The sequence below is a fragment of the Oncorhynchus nerka genome, linkage group LG4 (assembly GCF_034236695.1).
Source record: "Oncorhynchus nerka isolate Pitt River linkage group LG4, Oner_Uvic_2.0, whole genome shotgun sequence".
Classification (NCBI taxonomy): Eukaryota; Metazoa; Chordata; class Actinopteri; order Salmoniformes; family Salmonidae; genus Oncorhynchus; species Oncorhynchus nerka.
The window spans coordinates 71,404,768-71,428,565 of record NC_088399.1 but is presented as its reverse complement, the minus strand read 5'-3'; the positions used below and the strand labels follow the sequence as shown (position 1 = coordinate 71,428,565).

The following is a 23,798-nucleotide window of genomic DNA, read 5'->3' as shown; positions in this document are numbered from 1 at the left end:
GGTGATGTTTTAATTGTTGTCTGTATTTTGTAAGGCTGTGTCGGCTGATGTAATCAAGGCAGGCAGGCACGCAGGCAGGCAGGCAGGCAGGCAGGCAGGCAGGCAGGCAGGCAGGCAGGCAGAAAATAGAGGTGTTAGATCCTAGCAGAACATATTCACTTTCTAGACTAGAGCAATCATCAGGACAACACAGGGTGTGTCAGCAACTCAACACTCAGCATCCAACCATTTTCATTGGTTGTGATGAAAATTATATTTGATGGATTGGGGGCAAACCATGCATGTGCAGTAGTAGTCTAACATGCTCTAGGTCTTTGACAGTCAATGAGTTAAGACAGAAAATATTTGTGTTCGATCTGGTTACGCCTATTATTGCAGACAATGTCTCTTTGTGCCCCAGACATAACAAAGAGACTCTCACATCAAGCCGACATGCTGAAGTTTGGATGGTTAGTGAGGAAATGGTTCCCCCTGGTGGACATACAGTACTATATTATATTACACAACCACACAGCATCACTGACAAGCTGCTTGTAAATGTCTTTGGAACCAGTTAGGTCCAGTGGGTGTTTTACTAAAATAATGACATTTTCCAACTAGGTATCTAGGTGATCCAATAAACCTTCCAATATGCTCAACAGAATGTTACTCCTGGGTTTGCAGCAGGACTGAAGTTGTAGAACCATCACTGGCGTCAAAGAAAAACACCCAACACCAATCATCTAGGGAAAGCTTTGTGGATTTATTATGGCATGTTGCCTACCCACCTGACAGAATCGACATGTGGAATTCTGCTAACGTAAATGTACTGCACATACCACCACTGAGAACAGATGACACTACGAGACACACCTCAGATTTTCCCTCCCCATAGAATAAACATTTACCTTGAGTTATCACATGAACGATTCCAGTAATCAGTGCAGTGCATTACGAAGTAGAGCCTCAGCTGCTTGCGTTTGAGACAAAACCACACATAGATACCCACAGCCCAAACATTTCATAGAAAGACGATTGATAATACAGAATGTTCAGTCTCTTGTGTTGTATAGAGAATGTTTATTCACTATACGAATATGTACATATAGTAAATAAACGCTTCCATGTGTAATAGCATAATATATACAACAGCAGTGTAATAACTGGTATTATGTACTGTGTTAAACAGTATATATATATATATATATATATATATATTGGCATTACTAAGTACTGTATATGTCGGTCCTTCTGTTCACCGTGCATCTGGTTCTCAGTGTTCATATTCAAACTGTATCATCAGTCAGTTGCGATCATGCATTTCTAGCTCTATTGTTTTGATGAGTAAGAGATAGAAGTCCTCTCAGACCGGCAGCGTAGTGCAGGCACGGACTGGCCATAGGGCAGTTCGGGAAAATGCCAGATGGTCCATCTTTAGCCAAGTGGGCTTGTCTAAATTGTTGTTGTTTTTTTAACGCAGAATGACCATTATTTGGCTAACAATAGGGGCCTCCAGGGAAAAAAAAGGGCCTGTGTGTTACAAATGCCGGGGCTGATTTATGGTCCCAGTCCATCCGTGGCTGAGTGGAGCAGAAGGAGGCAGAAAGGATGCTGCCATCTCCAGACGTGATGCAACACTTTGGTGGCGGTGTTGCTTGGTGCTTGGCTCCCATGCCCAGACCACAGGCATATGCCGACCACACTGGGAAACATGTGCACAAGCGTTCCATCTCCAAGGCCGTGCTGTGGGCGTGGGTGGTATTCGTCTTTGAGCGTATACGTCGGTAACATTGCATTTAGTAGTGCTCTGGTTAGAAATGTGACATTTCTCTGTGCTGTACACACCTGGTCGGCACGTCTTCTACTAAACAACAACAACAAAAAAAAAATAGGTGTTTACATGTATGTGTCAATGGCCCAAATACTGTTGAAAAACACTTCACACAGAGCTATAGAACACAACAAAACAAGTTTCCATGTAAACTGCTACCAGGCACATTTCAGAGGAGTCTGGGAAAACAGAAAGCCTTTTAACGAAAGACAGCCTTGAGCTGAATAGATTAACACAACAGCAGTTGTCACATGCTGTTTTTTTCAACCATGACACCAATGTTACAAGAGTGTATACACCCTTATGTTATTCTAGCCAGTGTGTTTCCATAGCTATTGCGCTGACACTGAGGACTTGTGAAGAGCAGAATTCAATCCAAACAGCAGCTTTGTGAGAAGGTGTTAAAGTTCACAGTGAGCCATTGTTATGTAAATGCCATCTGAGAAGTACCAGCGGCCTGGCTCCGGCTCCAAGTGAGTGCAGGTCCACTGGAGCCATGGTTCAGTGAGACACGGGTGCCGGCCCACGTAGATGGAAACAGAGAAAGTCTGAGCTGGGATGAATCCGGGATAGAAATACACCAACAGCAGAGGAGTGTTTTAACAGTACATGGTTGGCAGTGAGAAACCATTTTAGGTTGATGTCAGGAATGTTTAAAAGACAAGGATTGGATTGTCCAACCTACTCATAACATTAGCATCAGCTTCTAGCTAACCTTTGCAAACAAACACATCAACACTTCAGGTCACAAACACATCAGTCATTGTCTTCATCTCAACCCATTAGCATGAAAGCCCCATTGGTTGTCATCAAAACCACTAACAACGTTTATAAACCCATATCTGCTGTACAACACTGCGCTGCCATCCGCATTAAAGTCTCAGATTGGAATTCATACTTACATCAAATGTCTGTGTGAAAGAGGAAGCCAGCTGCCCCTTGTTACAGTTAACCCACTCGCCCCTCGTTCTTCAAACATTTCTAGTACATTATCCCCTTATATGTTCCAGAACAACCAGAAAGCTCAGAACCCCTAGAGGCCACTAGGATCCGCCCATCTTCCGACCTGTTATAGACATCAGCAGGACATTTGACATTTTTTTTCAATTGAGAGTTCTCCGTTTTGCACAGCAGTATATAATCAGCGTATGTCCTTTGTTTCTCATGGCAGTGTGTGTGGGAGTAGAGGTGATCTGTCCACCCGCACCCGCACACACACCAACGCTCTTCTTAAGTCTTTTCAGATTGTGTGAGAGACGGTTCTCTGTCCATTCTTCTAACCTTCTCTCCCACCCTTTCTCTGCTCATCACTCACTGTCTGCAGCTCAGTTGCTGTTCAAACGGGCCCACCACTCCTTCATGGGTCTTTCTGTATCGTCCTACCCATCCATTCCTCTCCTACAGTTATCTCATCAGCCTCACAAGAGGTAAACATTGGGGCTAGTTAGACCCCCACCAGGCAGCCTTATGATCCCTCATTCTCCTCAGAGCTCTCTGGAGGGGGTGGGGCCTCCTCCGCCGTGGGAGACTGGGCTTCTCCCTGAACATCTAGACACAGAGAGACAGACACATAGGACTGCAGTTAGTTATCATTTCTCACCTCATTTCATCTTTATTTAACCAGGAAAGACCTGTGGGGTTAAAAGGCTCTTTGCGAAGACAGCCTGGAACCTGGCCATGAGACAGTGGTTGTGTGGTGGAGCTTCATGGATTTGAGTCAGGCTGTCAGGCTGAGCTAACCCACCTGTGAGGTTGAGCTCGGCCAGTTTGAGTGGAAGGTCAGTGGGGTTGACCCCAGCCGGTGACCCCAGGATGTCAGGTAGGGCGTTCCTTCTCCCCGAGCGACCCGAGGATGCAAAGTCCAGCTTGGGCTCTACCACTTCCGTCATCTCCTCAGGATCAGAGACCCTGCAACTGCTGCCTGGGAGAGGGGGAAGAGAGAGACAGTAAATCAATTATATATTCACATCCAAAAGTTCTACTGCTCAGATCACATGGTCAGGATCAACTCTTTTCTAGTGCCGCTTTTGTCCAGTGGAGGGAGTCCTTGTACTATCGTCATAACAGATTTCTCACTTGTTTTTTGCACAGCTAAAGTATTTATTTCTATTTGTGTCAACAACTAAAAACAGATAAAACCTCATAGGCCATTTACTTTGTAATGTTCCACCTCAGAAAGCACAGGGCTGTTTTCATCAGACATCATGCAGTTCAGATGGCCCTGATCCGTTTGCTAGTTTCATCTGGAGCATGGCTGGACACAAGAACAGCTTTCTCTCTGTACATACTGGCTGCCTGTGTGTCTGTCTGTCTTTTGTCATGGTGACTGCTGTAGTTCTGTTTTGCATGCTCTGGGCTACACGAGTGACAGGCAGAATTACATCCCATGTCTCACACTCTTATAGCATACAAGACACACCTGGGTTGGGCTCAATTCAGAATTTTGGAATTGACTCCCATTCAACTCATAAGTTGAAATTCAAATTAAATTGGACATACCCCGCAGGATGCAGAATTTGAATATGAGTGGCCGGAAGAATTATTTAATTCAGTGCAATTAAAATAAATTACACTCTGTCACATATACTCCCTCTCCGGCCTCTAGTTCATCAGGCTGCTGATTATCCCACACACCTGTCACCATCGTCTCGCGCAGCTGTGCCTCATGACACTCACCTGGACTCCATCACCTCCTTGATTATCTTCCCTACATTTGTCACTCCTCTTGGTTCTTTCCTCAGGTGTTATTGACTCTGTTTTCATGTTGGTGCCTTGTTTGTGTTTCATGTTAATTGTATTTTATTTCTTAAAAACACTCACTCCCTGAATTTGCTTCCTGACTCACGCACACACACTCTTTTAACCTTAGAATAACTCATATTTCCACCAACCATTTAATTCATTTGGCTTCTTTTTGAAGGCCTCAGGGTCAACTTCAAGATCAATATATTTTCCCCATATTGAACAAAATGTAAGTGATTCATGAAATATAATAACGTAGAATATTCGCATACAGGTTTTGTTTTCCTTGATCATTTATTTTAACAGTTTGACCTGAAAATCAACTGATTCAACAATATTGTATGTTCGTGTATACAACAACCTGTTTGATGTTTGATGTACAAGATTTATTAGGTACACCACCTGTTCACCAAAATGGGTCACTCTTTTTAGCGATCCATTTCACGCTGTATAAAGCAGGCATCGAGTCATTCAGTTAATGTTTGACTGAACGTTAGAATGGGCCAAACAAGTGATCTAAGCGACTTTGAGCATGGTCTGGTATGGTATGGCATGGTCTGGTATGGTATGGTATGGCATGGTATGATCGTCGGTGCCAGGTGCGCCAGTTCCAGTATCTAGGGTTGATTGAGAATGGTGTGACAAACAAAAACTTCCAGTCGGCGGCAGTCCTGTGGATGAAAACAGCTCCTTGATGAGAGGTCAAAGTAGAATGGCAAACAATCGTGCAAGCTAACAGGTGGGCCACAAACATGCAAATAATGGTGCAGTACAACAGTGGGCTGTAGAACGGCATCTCGGAACGCGTCGGTCCTTGTCACGGATGGGCTATGGCAGCAGACGACCACACCGTGTTCCACTCCTATCAGCTAAAAACAAGAAGAATCAGCTCCAGAGGGCACACCATCATAAGGAAGGAGAAGAAAAACATCCCCTGGTCTGAAGAATCCCGGTTCCTGTTACGTCATGCTGATGGCAGATTCAGGATTTGGCGTAAGCAGCATGAGCCCATGGCCCCATCCTGCCTGGTGTCAATGGTACAGGCTGGTGGCGGTGGTGTAACGGTGTGGGGAATGTTAAGTCCTTTGATACCAATTTAGCAACCTTTACATTCCCAAATAATTCAAGCTGTTCTGGAGGCAAAGCGGGGGTCTGACCCGGTACAAGACGGGTGTACCTAATAAACTGGCCACGGGGTGTATATATTTGTATACAGTTGTGGCCAAAAGTTTTGAGAATTAATTTTCACAAAGTCTGCTGTCTCAGTTTGTATGATGGCAATTTGCATATACTCCAGAATGTTATGAAGAGTGATCAGATGAATTGCAATTCAATTGCAAAGTCCCTCTGCCATGCAAATGAACTGAATCCCCCAAAAACATTTCCACTGCATTTCAGCCCTGCCACAAAAGGACCAGCTGACATCATGTAAGTGATTATCTTGTTAACACAGGTGTAAATGTTGACGAGGTCCAGGCTGGAGGTCACTCTGTCATGCTGACTGAGTTCAAATAACAGACTGGAAGCTTCAAAAGGAGGGTGGTGCTTGGAATCATTGTTCTTCCTCTGTCAACCATGGTTACCTGCAAGGAAACACATGCCGTCATCATTGATTTGCACAAAAAGAGCTTCACAGGGAAGGATATTGTTGCCAGTAAGATTGCACCTAAATCAACCATTTCTAGGATCATCAAGAACTTCAAGGAGAGCGGTTCAATTGTTGTGAAGAAGGCTTCAGGGCACCAAAGAAAGTCCAGCAACCGCCAGGGCCGTCTCCTAAAGTTGATTCAGCTGCGGGATCGGGGCACCACCAGTACAGAGCTTGCTTAGGAATGTCAGCAGGCACGTGTGAGTGCACCTGCACGCACAGTGAGGCAAAGTCTTTTGGAGGATGGCCTGGTGTCAAGAAGGGCAGCAAAGAAGCCACTTATCTCCAGGAAAAACATCAGGGACAGACTGATATTCTGCAAAAGGTACAGGGATTGGACTGCTGAGGACTGGGGTAAAGTCTTTTTCTCTGATGAATCCCCTTTCCGATTGTTTGGGGCATCTGAAAAAAAGCTTGTCCGGAGAAGACAAGGTGAGCACTACCATCAGTCCTGTGTCATGCCAACAGTAAAGCATCCTGAGACCATTCATGTGTGGTGTTGCTTCTCAGCCAAGGGAGTGGGCTCCCTCACAATTTTGCCAAAGAACACACCCATGAATAAAGAATGGTACCAACACATCCTCAGAGCGCAACTTCTCCCAACCATCCAGGAACAGTTTGGTGACGAACAATGCCTTTTACAGCATGATGGAGCACCTTGTCATAAGGCAAAAGTGATAACTAAGTGGCTCGGGGAACATAACATCGATATTTTGGGTCCATGGCCAGGAAACTCTCCAGACCTTAATCCCATTGAGAACTTGTGGTCAATCCTCAAGAGGTGGGTGGACAAACAAAAACCCACAAATTCTGACAAACTCCAAGCACTGATTATGAAAGAATGGGCTGCCATCAGAAGTTAATTGACAGCATGCCAGGGCGGATTGCAGAGGTCTTGAAAAAGAAGGGTCAACACTGCAAATATTGACTCTTTGCATCAATAATGTAATTGTCAATAAACGCCGTTGACACTTATGAAATGCTTGTAATTATATTTCAGTATTCCATAGTAGCATCTGACAAAAATATCTAAAGACACTGAAGCAGCAAACTTTGTGGATATTAATATTTGTGTCATTCTCAAAACTTTTGGCCACGGCTGTAGACTACACCTAATATAGAATAGCGGCATTTTAATTTCATTGAATTTCACTGAATTCAATTTCCTTTCATCCAAATTTTGTATCCTGTTTACTACTACAAAGTTAAATTAAAATTCAAGAATTTAATTTATGAGGCATTCTCAATTAAATTCTGAATTGAGCACAACCCTGACACACACGGAAAAAAACAGCACAATGTGCACATTCATTTCTACACACATTTCCAACAAATATATGCACACACAAATGCACACATCGAGCTGCTGTTTCTATGGCAACGGATGAAAAAACACCTCTGGTAAGCAAACATGAGTCCAAACGACCCATTCCCTCTTCTATCTCTCCCTCTATGTCTCTGTCAGTATTCAGTTCTCTTGAAATAACCCACTGCCTTTAGTAGAATCCCAGTCTCTGTCTCAACAACCATATTGAGGGGCCACACACCACACACACACACACACCTTCCATATCACCGGTCACATGTTGACTGGTGTCAGGTAAACACTGCCATAGGGTGGGAGGATTGGTAAGTCCTCCTACCATGTCAACATAACGACACAGCAGTTATGATTGTTCTGACGTGGGTAAGGAGACGTGTGCATGCACAAGACGGCCCTTTGGCAACAGTAGTTATCGCTCTCACTTCACAATGCTTGCCTTCTATCTTTCTCTCTCCCTGCTCCTCCACTTGTAGATCACTCCCACTCATCCACTCCCACTCATCCTGTCTTTGTTTTGTCCTGTCTTTGTCTCCCTACAATTTTATTTAACCTTGATTTAACTAGGCTAGTCAGTTAAGAATTTGTTCTTATTTACAATGACGGCCATTATCTCATGTTGAATCTCTCCCTCTTGTACTCAACCCCTGTAACGCAGCGTGGTAAGTGTTCATACTCTTATTTCAACTGAACACTAAATAACAAAAATCACAAAGAGAATGAACGGAAACCGGAACAGTCCTGTCAGGTGCAGAAACACAAAACAGAAAATAACTACCCACAAAAACCCTGTGGGAAAAAGCTAAGTATGGTTCCCGGTCAGAGACAACGATAGACAGCTGTCCCTGATTGAGAACCATACCCGGCCAAAACAAAGAAATAGAAAAAGGAACATAGAATACCCACCCAAATCACACCCTGACCAAACCAAAATAGAGACATAAAAAGCTCTAAGGTCAGGGCGTGACAGTACCCCCCCCTCCCCCCAAAGGTGCGGTGAGGGACGTAGACCCCGCTCCACCTCTGGCTTGGCCCACTTAGGTGGCGCCTCTAGAGCGGGGACCTTCGCCGCTGACCCCGGACTGGGGACCCTCGTAGAGAGCCCCGGACCGGAGGGCGCCTCTGGACGCTCCTGACCGGAGGGCGCCTCTGGACGCTCCTGACCGGAGGGCGCCTCTGGACGCTCCTGACCGGAGGGCGCCTCTGGACGCTCCTGACCGGAGGGCGACACTGGAGGGAGGAGACGCAGAGACAGCCTGGTGCGTGGGGAGACCTACAGGAGGCCTGGTGCGTGGAGGAGGCACCGGATGAACCGGGCTGTGGGGGAGCACTGGAGCTCTGGTGCGCAGCCTAGGCACCACTCCTCCAGGCTGAATGCCCACTTTAGCCCGGCCCCTCCAGAGTGCAGGCACAGGTCGAACCGGGCTGTGGGGGAGCACTGTAGATCTGGTGCTTAACACTCGCACCTCTCCATTAGGCTCAATGCCCACTTTCGCCCGGCACGGGCGGAGCACAGGCATAGGGCGACACTGAACCCTCCCAGCGCCCTGGAGACACAGTACGCAGAGCCGGCGCAGGATACCCTGGGCCGAAACGGCGCACCGGAGACCAAACGCGCTGAGCTGGCACAATCCGCCCTGGCTGCATGCCCACTCTCGCATGGCATTTGCGGGTGGCTGGCATATAGCGCTCCGCGCTATGAGCGTGCACTGGAGACATCGTGCGCTTCACCGCATAACACGGTGCCTGACCAGTACCACGCTGCTTCTGGTAAGCACAGGGAGTTGGCTCAGGTCTATCGCCTGACTCCGCCAAAAGATTTTGGGAGGAGGCACACGGGGAGATTGGCGGATAAAGGCTGCCTCTCGTGTCTGCTGCGCTGCCTTGCCTCATATCGCCGCCTCTCAGCTTTAGCTGCCTCTAGTTCTTCCTTCGGGCGTCGATATTCCCCAGCCTGTCTCCAGGGTCCCATCCAATATCTCCTCCCAAGTCCAGGAGTCCTGAACCCCCTGCTCCTCGTTACCACGCTGCTTGGTCCGTTTGTGGTGGGTAGTTCTTTAACGATCGTCTGTTGAAGAAGGTGTGGACCAAAGCGCAGCGTGGTAAGTGTTCATACTCTTATTTCAACTGAACACTAAATAACAAAGAAGGAACGAAAACCGAAACAGTCCTGTCAGGTGTAGAAACACAAAACAGAAAATAACTACCTACAAAAACCCTGTGGGAAAAAGCTACCTAAGTATGGTTCCCAATCAGAGACAGCTGTCCCTGATTGAGAACCATACCCTGCCAAAACATAGAATGCCCACCCAAATCACACCATGACCAAACCAAAATAGAGACATAAAAAGCTCTAAGGTCAGGGCGTAACAACCCCGGCCTATTTCATAACAAAAATAACAATAATTAGTTCCATTTGGAGTTTTTCTCCAACTGAAATTGCTTTACATTCAATAGGATACTAGATAACTCACCCCAGGCACTTCAGTAGGGTACTACAACAAATCACATTCCCAGGCTTTTCAATTGGCACCCACTACAGAGAGACAGTAGGGGGTCGATGTGAATGTGTGTCTATATGGTGTGTGTGTGTGTTAAGCTCTGTCCTCGGTCTCCAGCAAGAGTGTGTGTAGGTGTCCAGGGAGGCAGGACAATTTCTTCCTCTTAGGCCTCCGCATGTTACAGCTGCTCTTTGTGTGGCCCTACGAGCCTCCAGAAGGAGGGAGGACAAGCTGCAATTAGCATTGACATGTCTACAGCTGCCTTCATGGCTGTGTTGATTTCAGGAGAGGCCTCTCTCGGTCTGCCTGCTGAACACATAGGCAGGAGACAACAGGACTGAGAGGAGGCAGGCAGGCAGACAGACAGGCAGACAGGCAGACAGACAGACAGGCAGACAGGCAGACAGGCAGACAGACAGACAGGCAGACTGACAGACAGGCAGACCGACAGACAGGCAGACCTACTGCTCTCCAGCGATGTTTATGTTATCCAGAGCTAGCTGGCAGACAGACAGGAAATAGGTCTGTTCTGCAAAGATGTTTGTCTTAGCCAGAGATGGCTGCTTCAGATGTGTGTCAGACCAAAATCTAGGGCAATCAATGACAGTTGAAAAGGAATATCTTATGTTACTGTATATAGGAATATAGTTTTTTTTTCTCCTAACCTATTCTAACCATAGGTCACTTTTGAACCAATCCTGACTAATTCACAACATCTGCAGTGGAGGCTTAGGATAATGACCCCCACTAGGTCTTGGTTGGGAAGGATCATTCTGTATAGAAATGGTGACCTATAGAATACATAGGCTTGTTTCATCAGACAACCTCTGTGGTATGTACTGTGTATTAGACACAATACTAATGCCAGGTAATATAAAAGCCCTCGATCGAATGACAAGTAGGTCAAGGGTTGTTTACAACACTGCTATTAAAGCATAGAGAGTTGAATAGGCTTCTGACAGGGAATGTCTTCAAAGACCAGGATACGCTAACACTAGAATTAAGGAATAAATCATAAATTGTGAAAAAAAACCTCAAAGGGACTTTAACTAACTGCATTTCCCTCTATAATCAAGTTCAAAATATTTATTTTGAAACATGATCGCTATCCAACAGCTCTGTTAAATTACCACACAGATAAAATGGTTCCTTGTAGACACTTTCTACTTGCTTTAATGACCCTGTCATTCACGTGCTTTCTTTATTTACCTGGTTAATATCCTGGAGAAAAATCATTCAGGATCTATCATCAGATCTCCTGAGCTTCAACACCCTTCATTGAGACACTCTCAGTCACAAGTCATTTTGAGTCACAAAATAGAACCTAAAATGAACGGTAATGGCAGAGCTTTGGGTTTCATGCATTTCTGGTCCGAGATAGAGACTGAAAGATTACCTATTCAATATGGGACCTTAGTGACTGATGGTAAAAGGCTCTGGATGAGAGTCTGTGTACCGTTTTTAAATGCCAATGCAAGGGCCTTGTATATGGGAGGTCAGTGCTCTTTCCAGCAGAGTGTCTTTCCAGCACCATGGACAGAGATATAAAGATGTGGCCTGGGCAGCTGCTAGTCAGTCAGCCAGAGTGTGTCCTATGCATACAGTCAGTCGGACAGTCTCATGCATATAGTCAGACAGCCAGCCAGTCAGCCAGCCAGCCAGCCAGTGTCCCATGCATACAAGTTCTACAGGGCCTGGTCAGTCTGTTTCAATCCAACACTTGGAGTGTGTGAGAAAGAGAGAGAGAATGAAAGAGAGAGAGGGAGAGATAGAGAGAGAAAGTAAGAGAGCGATAGAGAGAGAGTAGTGCTAGTAAGGTCACGATCCGAGCAGAAACCTAGCTCTACACCCAACACCAGAGCAACGTGTAAATGAGATGAGGGGGGAAACCTCACCTCCACGTAGAGGTGTGGAGACAGGAGGTATTTTCAGCATCTCACCTCAGTAAAATACAATTTTCAGTTTCTTACCTCACTTTTTTTTCTATCAGTCCTCTATCAGTTTTTTTATTAGTCATTCAGTACTCACCCTTTTTACTTTCCCATTGTTTTGTGCTTTAGTCATTTTTCTTGTCTCTTAAACTCTCTTTATTACCACCAAGGCACAACGCATAATTACAAATAATTTTAATACTGCAAATTGACCGCAAGAAGCCCAAACAGATATATTTGATTAAAACATAATCATTTCAAACCTTGCTTACATTTGTATACGATCACATACAGTACCAGACACACCTACTCATTCAAGGGTTTTTCTTTATTTGTACTATTTTCTACATTGTAGAATAATAGTGAAGACATCAAAACTATGAAATAACATATGGAATCATGTAGTAACCAACAAAGTGTTAACCTTTTGCGTGTAGGGGGCAGTATTTTCGTTTTTGGCGAAAAAAAAAACGTACCCATTTGAAACTGCCTATTTCTCAGCCCCAGAAAATAGAATATGCATATAATTGTCAGATTAGGATAGAAAACACTCTAAAGTTTCCAAAACTGTAAAAATATTGTCTGTGAGTATAACAGAACTGATATTGCAGGCGAAAACCTGAGGAAAATCCAATCAGGAAGTGCCTCTTATTTTGAAACCTCTGTTCCTATGCATGCCTATCCTCCATTTAAAGGGATATCAACCAGATTCCTTTTCTATGGCTTCCCTAATGTGTCAACAGTCTTTAGACATAGTTTCAGGCTTTTATTTTAAAAAATTAGCGTGAAAGATCACATTGCATAAGTGGATAGGTGGGGGCTCTCAGAGTGAGTTTTGCGCCATTGTTTCTCCCGGTGTTTTTGAAAAACCTACACACCCGGTTGATATATTATCGAATATATATTTTAAAAGCAACCTGAGGATTGATTATAAAAAACATTTGACATGTTTCTGTGGACATTATGGATATTATATGGAATATACGTCTGCGTTGTCGTGACCGCTCTTTCCTGTGGATTTCTGAACATAACGCAACAAACAAACTAAGGTATTTTGGGTATAAAAATAATCTTTATGGAACATTTGTTGTGTAACTGGAAGTCTCGTGAGTGAAAACATCCAAAGATCAAAAGTAAACGATTAATTTGATTGCTTTTCTGATTTTCATGACCTAGCTACTTAATGCTTAGTGTACATAATGTTATGCTATGCTATCAATAAACTTACACAAACGCTTGGATTGCTTTCGCTGTAAAGCATAATTTCAAAATCTGAGACGACAGGTGGATTAACAAAAGGCTAAGCTGTGTTTTGCAATATTGCACTTGTGATTTCATGAATATGAATATTTTTTTGTAATATTGACTGTGGCACTATGCTAAAATGATCCCGGTAATAGGATGGGTAGCGTCAAGAAGTTAAACAAATCTAAATATATTTTCTATTTGAGACTTTTCAAAGTAGCTACCCTTTGCCTTGATGACAGCGTTGCACACTCTTGGCATTCTCTCAACCAACTTCACGAGGTAGTCACCTGGAATGCATATCAATTATCAGGTGTGCCTTGTTAAAAGTTCATTTGTGGAATTTATTTCCTTTTTAAGGTAGTAGGGGTGGTATACAGAAGATAGTCCATATTATGGCAAGAACAGCTCAAATAAGCAAAGAGAAAATGACACTCCATCATTACTTTAAGACATGAAGGTCAGTCAATGCGGAAAATTTCAAGAACTGTGAAAGTTTCTTCAAGTGCAGTCACAAAAACCATCAAGCGCTATGATGAAACTGGCTCTCATGAGGACCGCCACAGGAAAGGAAGACCCAGAGTTACCTCTGCTGCAGAGGATAAGTTCATTAGAGTTACCAGCCTCAGAGATTGCAGTCCAAATAAATGCTTCACAGAGTTCAAGTAACAGATACATCTCAACATCAACTGTTCAGAGGAGACTGCGTGAATTGGGCCTTCAAGGTCGAATTCTGCAAAGAAACCACTACTAAAGTACACCAATAAGAAGAAGAGACTTGCTTGGGCCAAGTAACACGAGCAATAGACATTCGACCGGTGGAAATCTGTCCTTTGGTCTGATAAATCCAAATGTGAGATTTTTGGTTCAAACGTTGTGTCTTTGTGAGATGCATAGTAGGTGAATGGATGGTCTCCGCATGTGTGCTTCCCATCATGAATTATGGAGGAGGAGGTGTGATGGTGTGGGGGTGCTTTGCTGGTGACACTGTCAGATATTTATTTCGAATTCAAGGCACACTTAACCAGCATGGCAACACTGTCACACCCTGATCTGTTTCACCTGTTTTGTGCTGGTCTCCCCTCCCCACCAGGTGTCTCGCATTTTCCCCATTATCCCGTGTACTTATAACTGCGTTTTCTGTTGGTCTGTTGCCAGTTCGTCTTGTCTTGCCAAGTCTTACCAGCGTGTTTTCCCGTATCTCTAGTTTCTGTTTTCTAGACTTCCAGGTTCTGACCATTCTGCCTGCCCTGACCCTGAGCCTGCCTGCCGTTCTGTCCCTGATTGACGCTGCCTTGGATTATTGACATCTGCCTGCCCTTGACCTGCCATTTTCCTGCCCCCTGTTTTGTAATAAACATCTCAGTTTCTAACTGTCTCCATCTGGGTCTTATCCGGAGTCTCTTTAGTACGAACTGGCCATGACTGACCCAGCAGACTCGGACCAGCGCCGCAACGCCTTCTACTTCAGTGGAGCCACCATTGGAAGACACAAGGAGTGACTTCAAAATCTTATGGAAGGATTCCAGACCTTGGCAGAACGCAATACATTGAGGGAGCAATACCATGGATTGTCTACTAGGCAGTCAGCCACAACAGTAACCTCCCAGCCTCTCAGTAACCCCACTGTCAGCAGCGCGCCTCCCCAGCCCATCCCGGCTTCCCAAGTACTGTATAACGCTGATGTCTGGGAGGGCTCTCTCCTGGGCTACGGCGGTGTGAGAGGAACAATCCAGTGTGTGTTTCAGTCTGTTCATGGAGGAACATCTCTCCATTGTCCGTGAGAGAGGCTGCTCAGAAGCTACTCCTATTATGTCAAGACTCCCGTAGTTTGGCAGACTATGTGGCCGATTTCCACACATTGGCCGTCGAGAGTGCCTGGAACCCGGAATCCCTGTTCGACACGTTCCTGCATGGATTATCGGAGGAGGTTAAAGACGAGCTCGGGAGCTGCCCATGGATCTCGACTCTCATCGCCTTGACCATATGGATCGTTTTAGTGGCTACAGGAACGTAGGAGGGAGAGGAGGTCTGTTCCCAGTCATACTCTCTCGTCCAAGGATCCCACTTCGCCGCCGAGGAATCCCGGAAGTCCCCGACATCTACATTACCGAGAGAATCCGAGGTTATCTGTAGCCACCTGCACTGTGTGTGCTCAGAATACGACTCCACGGCAAGCTCCGGCTGGCCTCCTTCAACCACTCCCTGTTCCTCACAACCCCTGGTCCTATATATCCCTGGACTTCATCACCGGTCTCCCTCCATCAGATGGCAACAACACTATCCTTACGGTGGTGGATAGGTTTTTCCAAAGCAGTCCATTTCATTCCCCTTCCCTTCCAGCCAAGGAATTGGCCCAGCTTATGTTGCAGCACGTCTTCCGGATCCATGGACTTCCGGTGGTCTCTGATCGCAGTCCTCATCCCGGTTCTGGATGGTATTTTGGACCATCATTGGGTCGTCGGCCAGCCTGTCCTCCGATTTTAACCCCCAGTCTAATGGCTAGTCGGAGTGGGTCAATCAGGACCTGGAGACGGCGCTTTGTTGCCTTGTCTCCAACAACCCCACCACCTGAAGCCAGCAACTCGTGTGGGTGGAATACACCTGCAACACCCTTCCCTGCGTAGCCACTGGTCTCTTGCCCTTTGAGTGTTCCATGGGATATCAGCCCTTGCTCTTCCTTGAGCAAGAGGTCAGCATACCCTCAGCCAAGATGTTTCTTTGCTGCTGTCGCCGTACCTGGAAGAGAGCCCGGTCTGCTCTTCTCAAGACCACCTCCAGGTATCTGTGACAGGCAGACCGCTACCGGAACCCTGCTCCCCGCAATAGTCTCGGGCAGAATTCTGCCCCTCCGGGTGGAATTCCCTAAACTTCCCCCCTGCTATATTTTCCCTTTCCCTCTCTGCTGTTCATCTTCTGTTGCCCCGCAACCTCCGTATACATTCCACTTTTCATGTGTCTAGGATTAAACCTGTGTCTCACAGCCCTTTGAATCCTGATGTTAACTGTCTGCCTCCTGTGTCTGCATCTGGGTCTTATCCTGAGTCGTATTAACCACCACATTCGGCAGCGATATCCCTGGTTTGTGCTTAGTGAGACTATCATTTGTTTTTCAACAGGACAATGACCCTACACACCTCCAGGCTGTGTAAGGGCTATTTGACCAAGAAGGAGAGTGATGGAGTGCTGCATCAGATGACCTGGCCTCCGCAATCACCTGACCTCAACCCAATTGAGATGGTTTGGGATGAGTTGGACCGCAGAGGGAAGGAAAAGCAGCCAACAAGTGCTCAGCATATGTGGGAACTCCTTTAAGACTGTTGGAAAGCATTCCAGGTGAAGCTGGTTGAGAGAATGCCAAGAGTGCAAAGCTGTGGACAAAGGGTGGGAACTTTGAAGAATTTGTTTAACACTTTTTTGGTTACTACATGATTCCATATTTTTTATTTTATAGTTTTGATGTCTTCACTATTATTCTACAATGTAGAAAATAGTACAAATACAGTAAAACCCTTGAATGAGTAGGTGTGCCCAAACATTTGACTGGTACTGTATCTCTCTATTATGAGTAGGAATACTTTGGAACAGATTTCAGATCACTTGGAGCTGATTTTCTGGTGTTTTTACAGTCTTATGTCCAACAATTAAAAAAAAAAGTTTACACGTTTTTTTGTTTTTTACTCGGGTGGCCAAATTCGGCCGGTGGGCCGCTAGTTGAGGAACCCTGCCCTAGACCATCTCAGAGTCTGAGTGTCCCTAGATGACTGGGTGTGTGTCATCATCCATCCCTAAATAAGAGAGTGGAGCTCAGGATAGATGAAAGAGGTCACAAACACAGTAGTAGCTATCCTACATTACTGGGATCAGCCCTCGTTGTCAAAAATGTCTGACAAGGGACTATGGGAAGGGACAGTGTATATACTGTGCTAGCTGCTAGGGGAAATGATGTGTACAAAACCAACACAGCCATCTGAAGTTACTGTTTAATAAATTATGCTAGGGATTACTGCTTTCTCTATTTATAGTTTCCTCCTCATGCTCTTGATTATTGTTCCAGTGCCTCTTTTTCTTCCCTTTCTCCTCTCTTCCTCTGTGACTTATTATAAAGCTTAATGTGTTCTACTGGCTGCCATGGTAACTGCAGCGTTGCAATCAGCCTCTCCATATGATGGGAAGGTGGAAACACTAAGAGAAACAAAGAGGGAGAGAATGAGAGAGAGCGAGGAAAGGAAGGAGAGTGGGGGGGGATGAGACATCGTCTGCTTGTTTACACTGACTGGTTGTCCTTTGTTTCAGGGGATTCGTGCATGTCCGATTATTTTGACTGTCTGTTGGGTGAAGCCCAATCAATATAGCATCTTTTAAAAAAACTGTTTTCTCCAGTGCATTCACAGAGAGAAAGACAGGAGGAAGAGAAGTAGACAGATCCAGCGAGACAGCTCAATCACCCCCCCACCCAGACTCACAAGTCCCAGTATATCTCTCTCTCTCTCTCTCTCTCTCTCTACTGATCCCCAGAACCTTTACACAGCAGCTCCTCTCATGTTTCATAAGCTAAGCGCTCAGACAAAGACACATCAGAGAAGGCTTTCATTTGGTGGATCTCTCACCCGAGAGATCTTAAAAGCTGAACGTGACTGTTCTTCTAACTACTTGGTTGTGAGCCACCTCTAGCTACAAGTTAACAAGTCAAATCAAAGTTTATTTGTCACGTGCGATAAATACAACAGGTAGACCTTACAGTGAAATGCATACTTACAGGCTCTAACCAATAGTGCAAAAAAAGGTATTAGGTGAACAATAGGTTGGTAAAGAAATAAAACAACAGTAAAAAGACAGGCTATATACAGTAGCGAGGATATAAAAGTAGCGAGGCTACATACAGACACCGGTTAGTCAGGCTGAATGAGGCAGTATGTACATGTAGATATGATTAAAGTGACCATGCATATACAGTGGGGCAAAAAACATATTTAGTCAGCTACCAATTGTGCAAGTTTCCCACTTAAAAAGATGTGAGAGGCCTGTAATTCTTCAAACCAAGCTGCTTACCTATTGCAGATTCAGTCTTCCCAGCCTGGTGCAGGTCTACAATTTTGTTTCTGGTGTCCTTTGACAGCTCTTTGGTCTTGGCCATAGTGGAGTTTGGAGTGTGATTGTTTGAGGTTGTGGACAGGTGTCTTTTATACTGATAACAAGTTCAAACAGGTGCCATTAATACAGGTAACGAGTGGAGGACAGAGGAGCCTCTTAAAGAAGAAGTTACAGGTCTGTGAGAGCCAGAAATCTTGCTTGTTTGTAGGTGACCAAATACTTATTTTCCACCATAATTTGCAAATACATTCATTAAAAATCCTACAAAGTGATTTTCTAGATTTTTTCCCCTATTTTTTTCTGTCATAGTTGAAGTGTACCTATGATGAAAATTACAGGCCTCATCTTTTTAAGTGGGAGAACTTGCACAATTGGTGGCTGACTAAATACTTTTTTTGCCCCACTGTATGATGAACAGAGAGTAGCAGTAGCGTAAAAGAGAGGGGTTGGTGGGTGGCGGGACACAATGCAGATAACCAATGTGCGGGAGCACTGGTTGGTCGGCCCAATTGAGGTAGTATGTACATAAATGTATAGTTAAAGTGACTATGCATATATGATGAACAGAGAGTAGCATCAGCAATGCAAATAGTCCGGTTAGCCATTGAATTTCATGTTCAGGAGTAAAAACTGTTGAGAAGCCTTTTTGTCCTAGACTTGGCACTCCGGTACCGCTTGCCATTCGGTAGTAGAGAGAACAGTCTATGACTGGGGTGGCTGGGGTCTTTGACAATTTTTAGGGCCTTCCTCTGACACCGCCTGGTGTAGAGGTCCTGGATGGCAGGCAGTTTAGTCCCAGTGATGTACTGGGCAATACGCACTACCCTCTGCAGTGCCTTGCGGTCAGAGGCCGAGCAATTTCCGTACCAGGCAGTGATGCAACCAGTCAGGCAGGATGCTCTCGATGTTGCAGAACCTTTTGAGGATCTCAGGACCCATGCCAAATCTTTTAAGTTTCCTGAGGGGGAATAGGCTTTGTCGTTCCCTCTTCACGACTGTCTTGGTGTGTTTGGACCATTCTAGTTTGTTGTTGATGTGGACACCAAGGAACTTGAAGCTCTCAACCTACTCCACTTACAGCCCCGTCGATGAGAATGGGGGCTCGCTCGGTCCTCCTTTTCCTGTAGTCCACAATCATCTCCCCTGTCTTGTTTATGTTGAGGGATCGGTTGTTATTCTGGCACCACATGGTCAGGTCTCTGACCTCCTCCCTATAGGCTGTCTCATCATTGTTGGTGATTAGGCCTACCACTGTTGTGTCGTCTGCAAACTTAATGATGGTGTTGGAGTCATGCCTGGCCATGTAGTCGTGGGTGAACAGGGAGTACAAGAGGGAACAGAGCACACACCCCTGAGGGGCCCCAGTGTTGAGGATCAGCGTGGCAGATGTGTTGCTACCTACCCTCACCACCTGGGGGCGGCTCGTCAGGAAGTCCAGGATCCAGTTGCAGAGGGAGGTGTTTAGTCCCAGGATCCTTAGCTTAGTGATGAGCTTTGAGGGCACTATGGTGTTGAATGCTGAGCTGTAGTCAATGAATAGCATTCTCACATAAGTGTTCCTTTTGTCCAGGTGGGAAAGGGCAGTGTGGAGTGCAATAGAGATTGCATCATCTGTGGATCTGTTTGGGCAGTATGCAAATTGGAGTGGGTCTAGGGTTTCTGGGATAATGGTGTTGATGTGAGCCATTACCAACCTTTCAAAGCACTTCATGGCTATGGACGTGAGTGCTATGGGTCTGTAGTCATTTAGACAGGTTGCCTTTGTGTTATTGGCCACAGAGACTACGGTGGTCTGCTTGAAACATGTTGGTATTACAGAATCAATCAGGGACATGTTGAAAATGTCAGTGAAGACACCTTCAAGTTGGTCAGCACATGCCCGGAGCACACGTCATGGTAATCCGTCTGGCACCGCAGCCTTGTGTATGTTGACCTGTTTAAAGGTCTTACTCACGTCGGCTACGGACAGCGTGAGCACACAGTCATCCGGAACAGTTGATGCTCTCATGCATGCCTCGGTGTTGCTTGCCTCGAAGCGAGCATAGAAGTGATTTAGCTCATCTGGTAGGCTCGTGTCACTGGGCAGCCCGCGGCTGTGCTTCCCTTTGTAGTCTGTAATAGTTTGCAAGCCCTGCCACATAAGACGAGCATCGGAGCCGGTGTAGTATGATTCAATCTTAGCCCTGTATCGACGCATTGCCTGTTTGACGGTTCGTCGTAGGGCATAGCAGGATTTCTTGTAAGCTTCCGGGTTAGAGTCCCGCACTTTGAAAGCGGCAGCTCTATACTTTAGCTCAGTGTGGGTGTTGCCTGTAATCCATGGCTTCTGGTTGAAGTATGTACAGTGCCTTGCGAAAGTATTCAGCCCCCTTGAACTTTGTGACCTTTTGCCACATTTCAGGCTTCAAACATAAAGATATAAAACTGTATTTTTTTGTGAAGAATCAACAACAAGTGGGACACAATCCCGAAGTGGAACGACATTTATTGGATATTTCAAACTTTTTAAACAAATCAAAAACTGAAAAATTGGGTGTGCAAAATGATTCAGCCCCTTTACTTTCAGTGCAGCAAACTCTCTGCAGAAGTTCAGTGAGGATCTCTGAATGATCCAATGTTGACCTAAATGACTAATGATGATAAATACAATCCACCTGTGTGTAATCAAGTCTCCGTATAAATGCACCTGCACTGTGATAGTTTCAGAGGTCCGTTAAAAGCGCAGAGAGCATCATGAAGAACAAGGAACACACCAGGCAGGTCCGAGATACTGTTGTGAAGAAATTTATAGCCGGATTTGGATACAAAAAGATTTCCCAAGCTTTAAACATCCCAAGGAGCACTGTGCAAGCGATAATATTGAAATGGAAGGAGTATCAGACCACTGCAAATCTACCAAGACCTGGCCGTCCCTCTAAACTTTCAGCTCATACAAGGAGAAGACTGAGATGCAGCCAAGAGGCCCATGATCACTCTGGATGAACTGCAGAGATCTACAGCTGAGGTGGGACACTCTGTCCATAGGACAACAATGTGGCAAAAGGTCGCAAAGTTCAAGGGGGCCGAATACTTTCGCAAGGCACTGTACGTACAGTCACTGTGGGGACGACGTCCTCGATGCACTTATTGATAAAGCCAGTGACTGATGTGGTGTACTCTTCAATGCCATCGGATAAATCCCAGAACTGTGATAGCAAAACAGTCCTGCAGTTTAGCATCTGCTTCATCTGACCACCTTTTTTATAGACGGAGTCACTGGTGCTTCCTGCTTTAATTTTTGTTTTTAAGCAGGAATCAGGAGGATAGAGTTGTGGTCGGATTTACCAAATGGAGGGCGAGGGAGAGCTTTGTACGCGTCTCTGTGTGTGGAGTACAGGTGATCTAGAATTATTTTCCCTCTGGATGCACATTTAACATTTTGATAGAAATTTGGTAGAACTGATTTAAGTTTCCCTGCATTAAAGTCTCCGGCCACTAGGATCGCCGCCTCTGGGTGAGTGGTAAATAAACAGCCTCGAAGACACCCCCCCCACCCCGTCTTACCAGAGTGTGCTGTTCTATCTTGCCGGTGCAGCGTATATCCCGCTAGTTGAATATCCATGTCATCATTCAGCCACGATTCCATGAAACATAGGATATTACAGTTTTTGATGTCCCGTTGGTAGGATATTCGTGATCGTACCTCGTCTAATTTATTGTCCAATGATTGCACGTTGGCGAGCAGTATTGACGGTAACGGCAGCTTTCCCACTCGCCTTCTCCGGGTCCTGACGAGGCATCCGGCTCTTTGTCCTCTATACCTGCGTCCTTCCCCTTGCAAATAACGGTGATGTTGACCCTGTGGGGTGTTTGGAGAATATCCTGCGCGTCTTCCTTGTTGTAGAAAAAATCTTAATCTAATCCGAGGTGAGTGATCGCTGTCCTGATATCCAGAAGCTGTTTTTTGCCGTAAAATACGGTTGCAGAAACATTATGTACAAAATAAGTTACAAATGACGCGAAAAAAAACCATAATAGCACAATTGGTTGGGCGCCTGTAAAACTGCTGCCATTTCTTCCAGCACCATTTTAGTGTGCCCTCAGAAAGGCGCTAAACTAAGTAGTTTGGAGCGAGAGAATCAATCTGCTACTCCTGTTCTTTATCCCACAATATCCAGGAGGAGAAATTGGTCATGAAACGTCATAATGACATAATTGTCAGGTTGTAACCCAATTCAGACACCAGATAACAACCGGGTAAAGTTTTGCATTGTACAGAACAGAGGTCAGATCTTGGTTGTTATCTGGCAATCATCCCATGGATGGTCTTGTAAACTCTGGTGATCAGCTTCAAAGAGGCACTTCTCATCTGAAATCATGAAGTCTTTCTTCTTAGAGCTGTCAGAAGTTAACAATGATTAACTCTGGAGTCCAAAGTGTGTTCTAACCCATAAAAATAAACTGTCAAAAACATGAGAAGTGAAGCAGAAAGAGAGAGGGTGTGTGTGCGCGTGGGAGCAGAGTGTCCTCTTGATCACCAAACCAGAGCTACATTGTGCTCCATTCCAGAGGGTCAATCACAATGATGCATCCATGGTCTTAAGCATATTTCTAGAGGGCTTTAGAGCCAGTCTGGTCCCGCTCAATAACATGGGGCCTATAGGTTCCAATACCATTTGTTTTCTTTCGAATGCTTTAGCTGCGTTACATTGAGCGGGCTTCATCGACGATGTGGCGAAGGTTGACATGGCTCAAGCCTAATGAGATAGTTGAACCATTGCCCTAACAAGGAGTGGAGATAACAGAGACAAGGGGACAAGCTAGTGTTTACAGAACTAGTGCAACCCTTTCCTCTCCCAAAAACACCCGTTCTGTCAGCAAACTCTCATTACACTCAATGCAATTGCGAGCTGCAGTATCAGGTCTCCCGTTTATTTAAAACGCTATGGTGCATTTACTCATAGCGTGTGTGACTGCTAGAGTAAACAATGACGATGGTGACAGTGAGCTGAATCTGAGACTTGGAAAGGAGATGACAGAGAGAGAAGAGGAGAATTGGGGGGTTGGAGTCCCCAACATGTGTGACAACAGTAGAGGGGCAGCCTGTGCCATTATCAACAACCAACCATCACACATCAATATTTCAGCCCACAGCCTCTTGTAAGAGTGGGTACAAGACAAGGCTGTCCCCTCCTCCACATTCCCCCATCTAAACAGACATGTAAACAGCGCTGTGCTGTTGGTCACATCTCTTCTCCCTGCCTAGCCTGCACGTGCTTCTCTCGCTCTCTCCTACTGGACAGGGCCACGCACACACACAGAGAGACATGGCCCGCAGGCAGTGTCTGGCAACAGCACTGGCAGAGGGACAGTGGCAAAGAGACAAAAGAGCAGAACACACACACACACACACCTCTTCCCTTGTTATCCTGATGGTATAAAAAACACTGTAGACACACACACACACCTCTTCCCTTGTTATCCTGATGGTATAACTACACTGTAGACACACACACACACACACACA

The 23,798-nt window shown here is 45.4% G+C and overlaps 1 protein-coding gene across 1 annotated transcript in view; it reads right to left on the bottom strand.

The window, feature by feature from the left end:
- Nucleotides 1-723: 723 nt before the first annotated feature.
- LOC115128542 (cAMP-dependent protein kinase inhibitor alpha-like) overlaps nucleotides 724-23,798 on the bottom strand; it is a 44,040-nt gene continuing 20,965 nt past the window's right edge. The window contains exons 4-5 of the mRNA XM_065017794.1: nucleotides 3,555-3,731; nucleotides 724-3,358 (exon numbers count right to left, since the gene is read on the bottom strand). Of these exons, the coding sequence (XP_064873866.1) occupies nucleotides 3,276-3,358; nucleotides 3,555-3,699 (228 nt within the window). The 5' untranslated portion in view covers nucleotides 3,700-3,731 and the 3' untranslated portion in view covers nucleotides 724-3,275. The remainder of the gene's footprint in view (nucleotides 3,359-3,554; nucleotides 3,732-23,798) is intronic.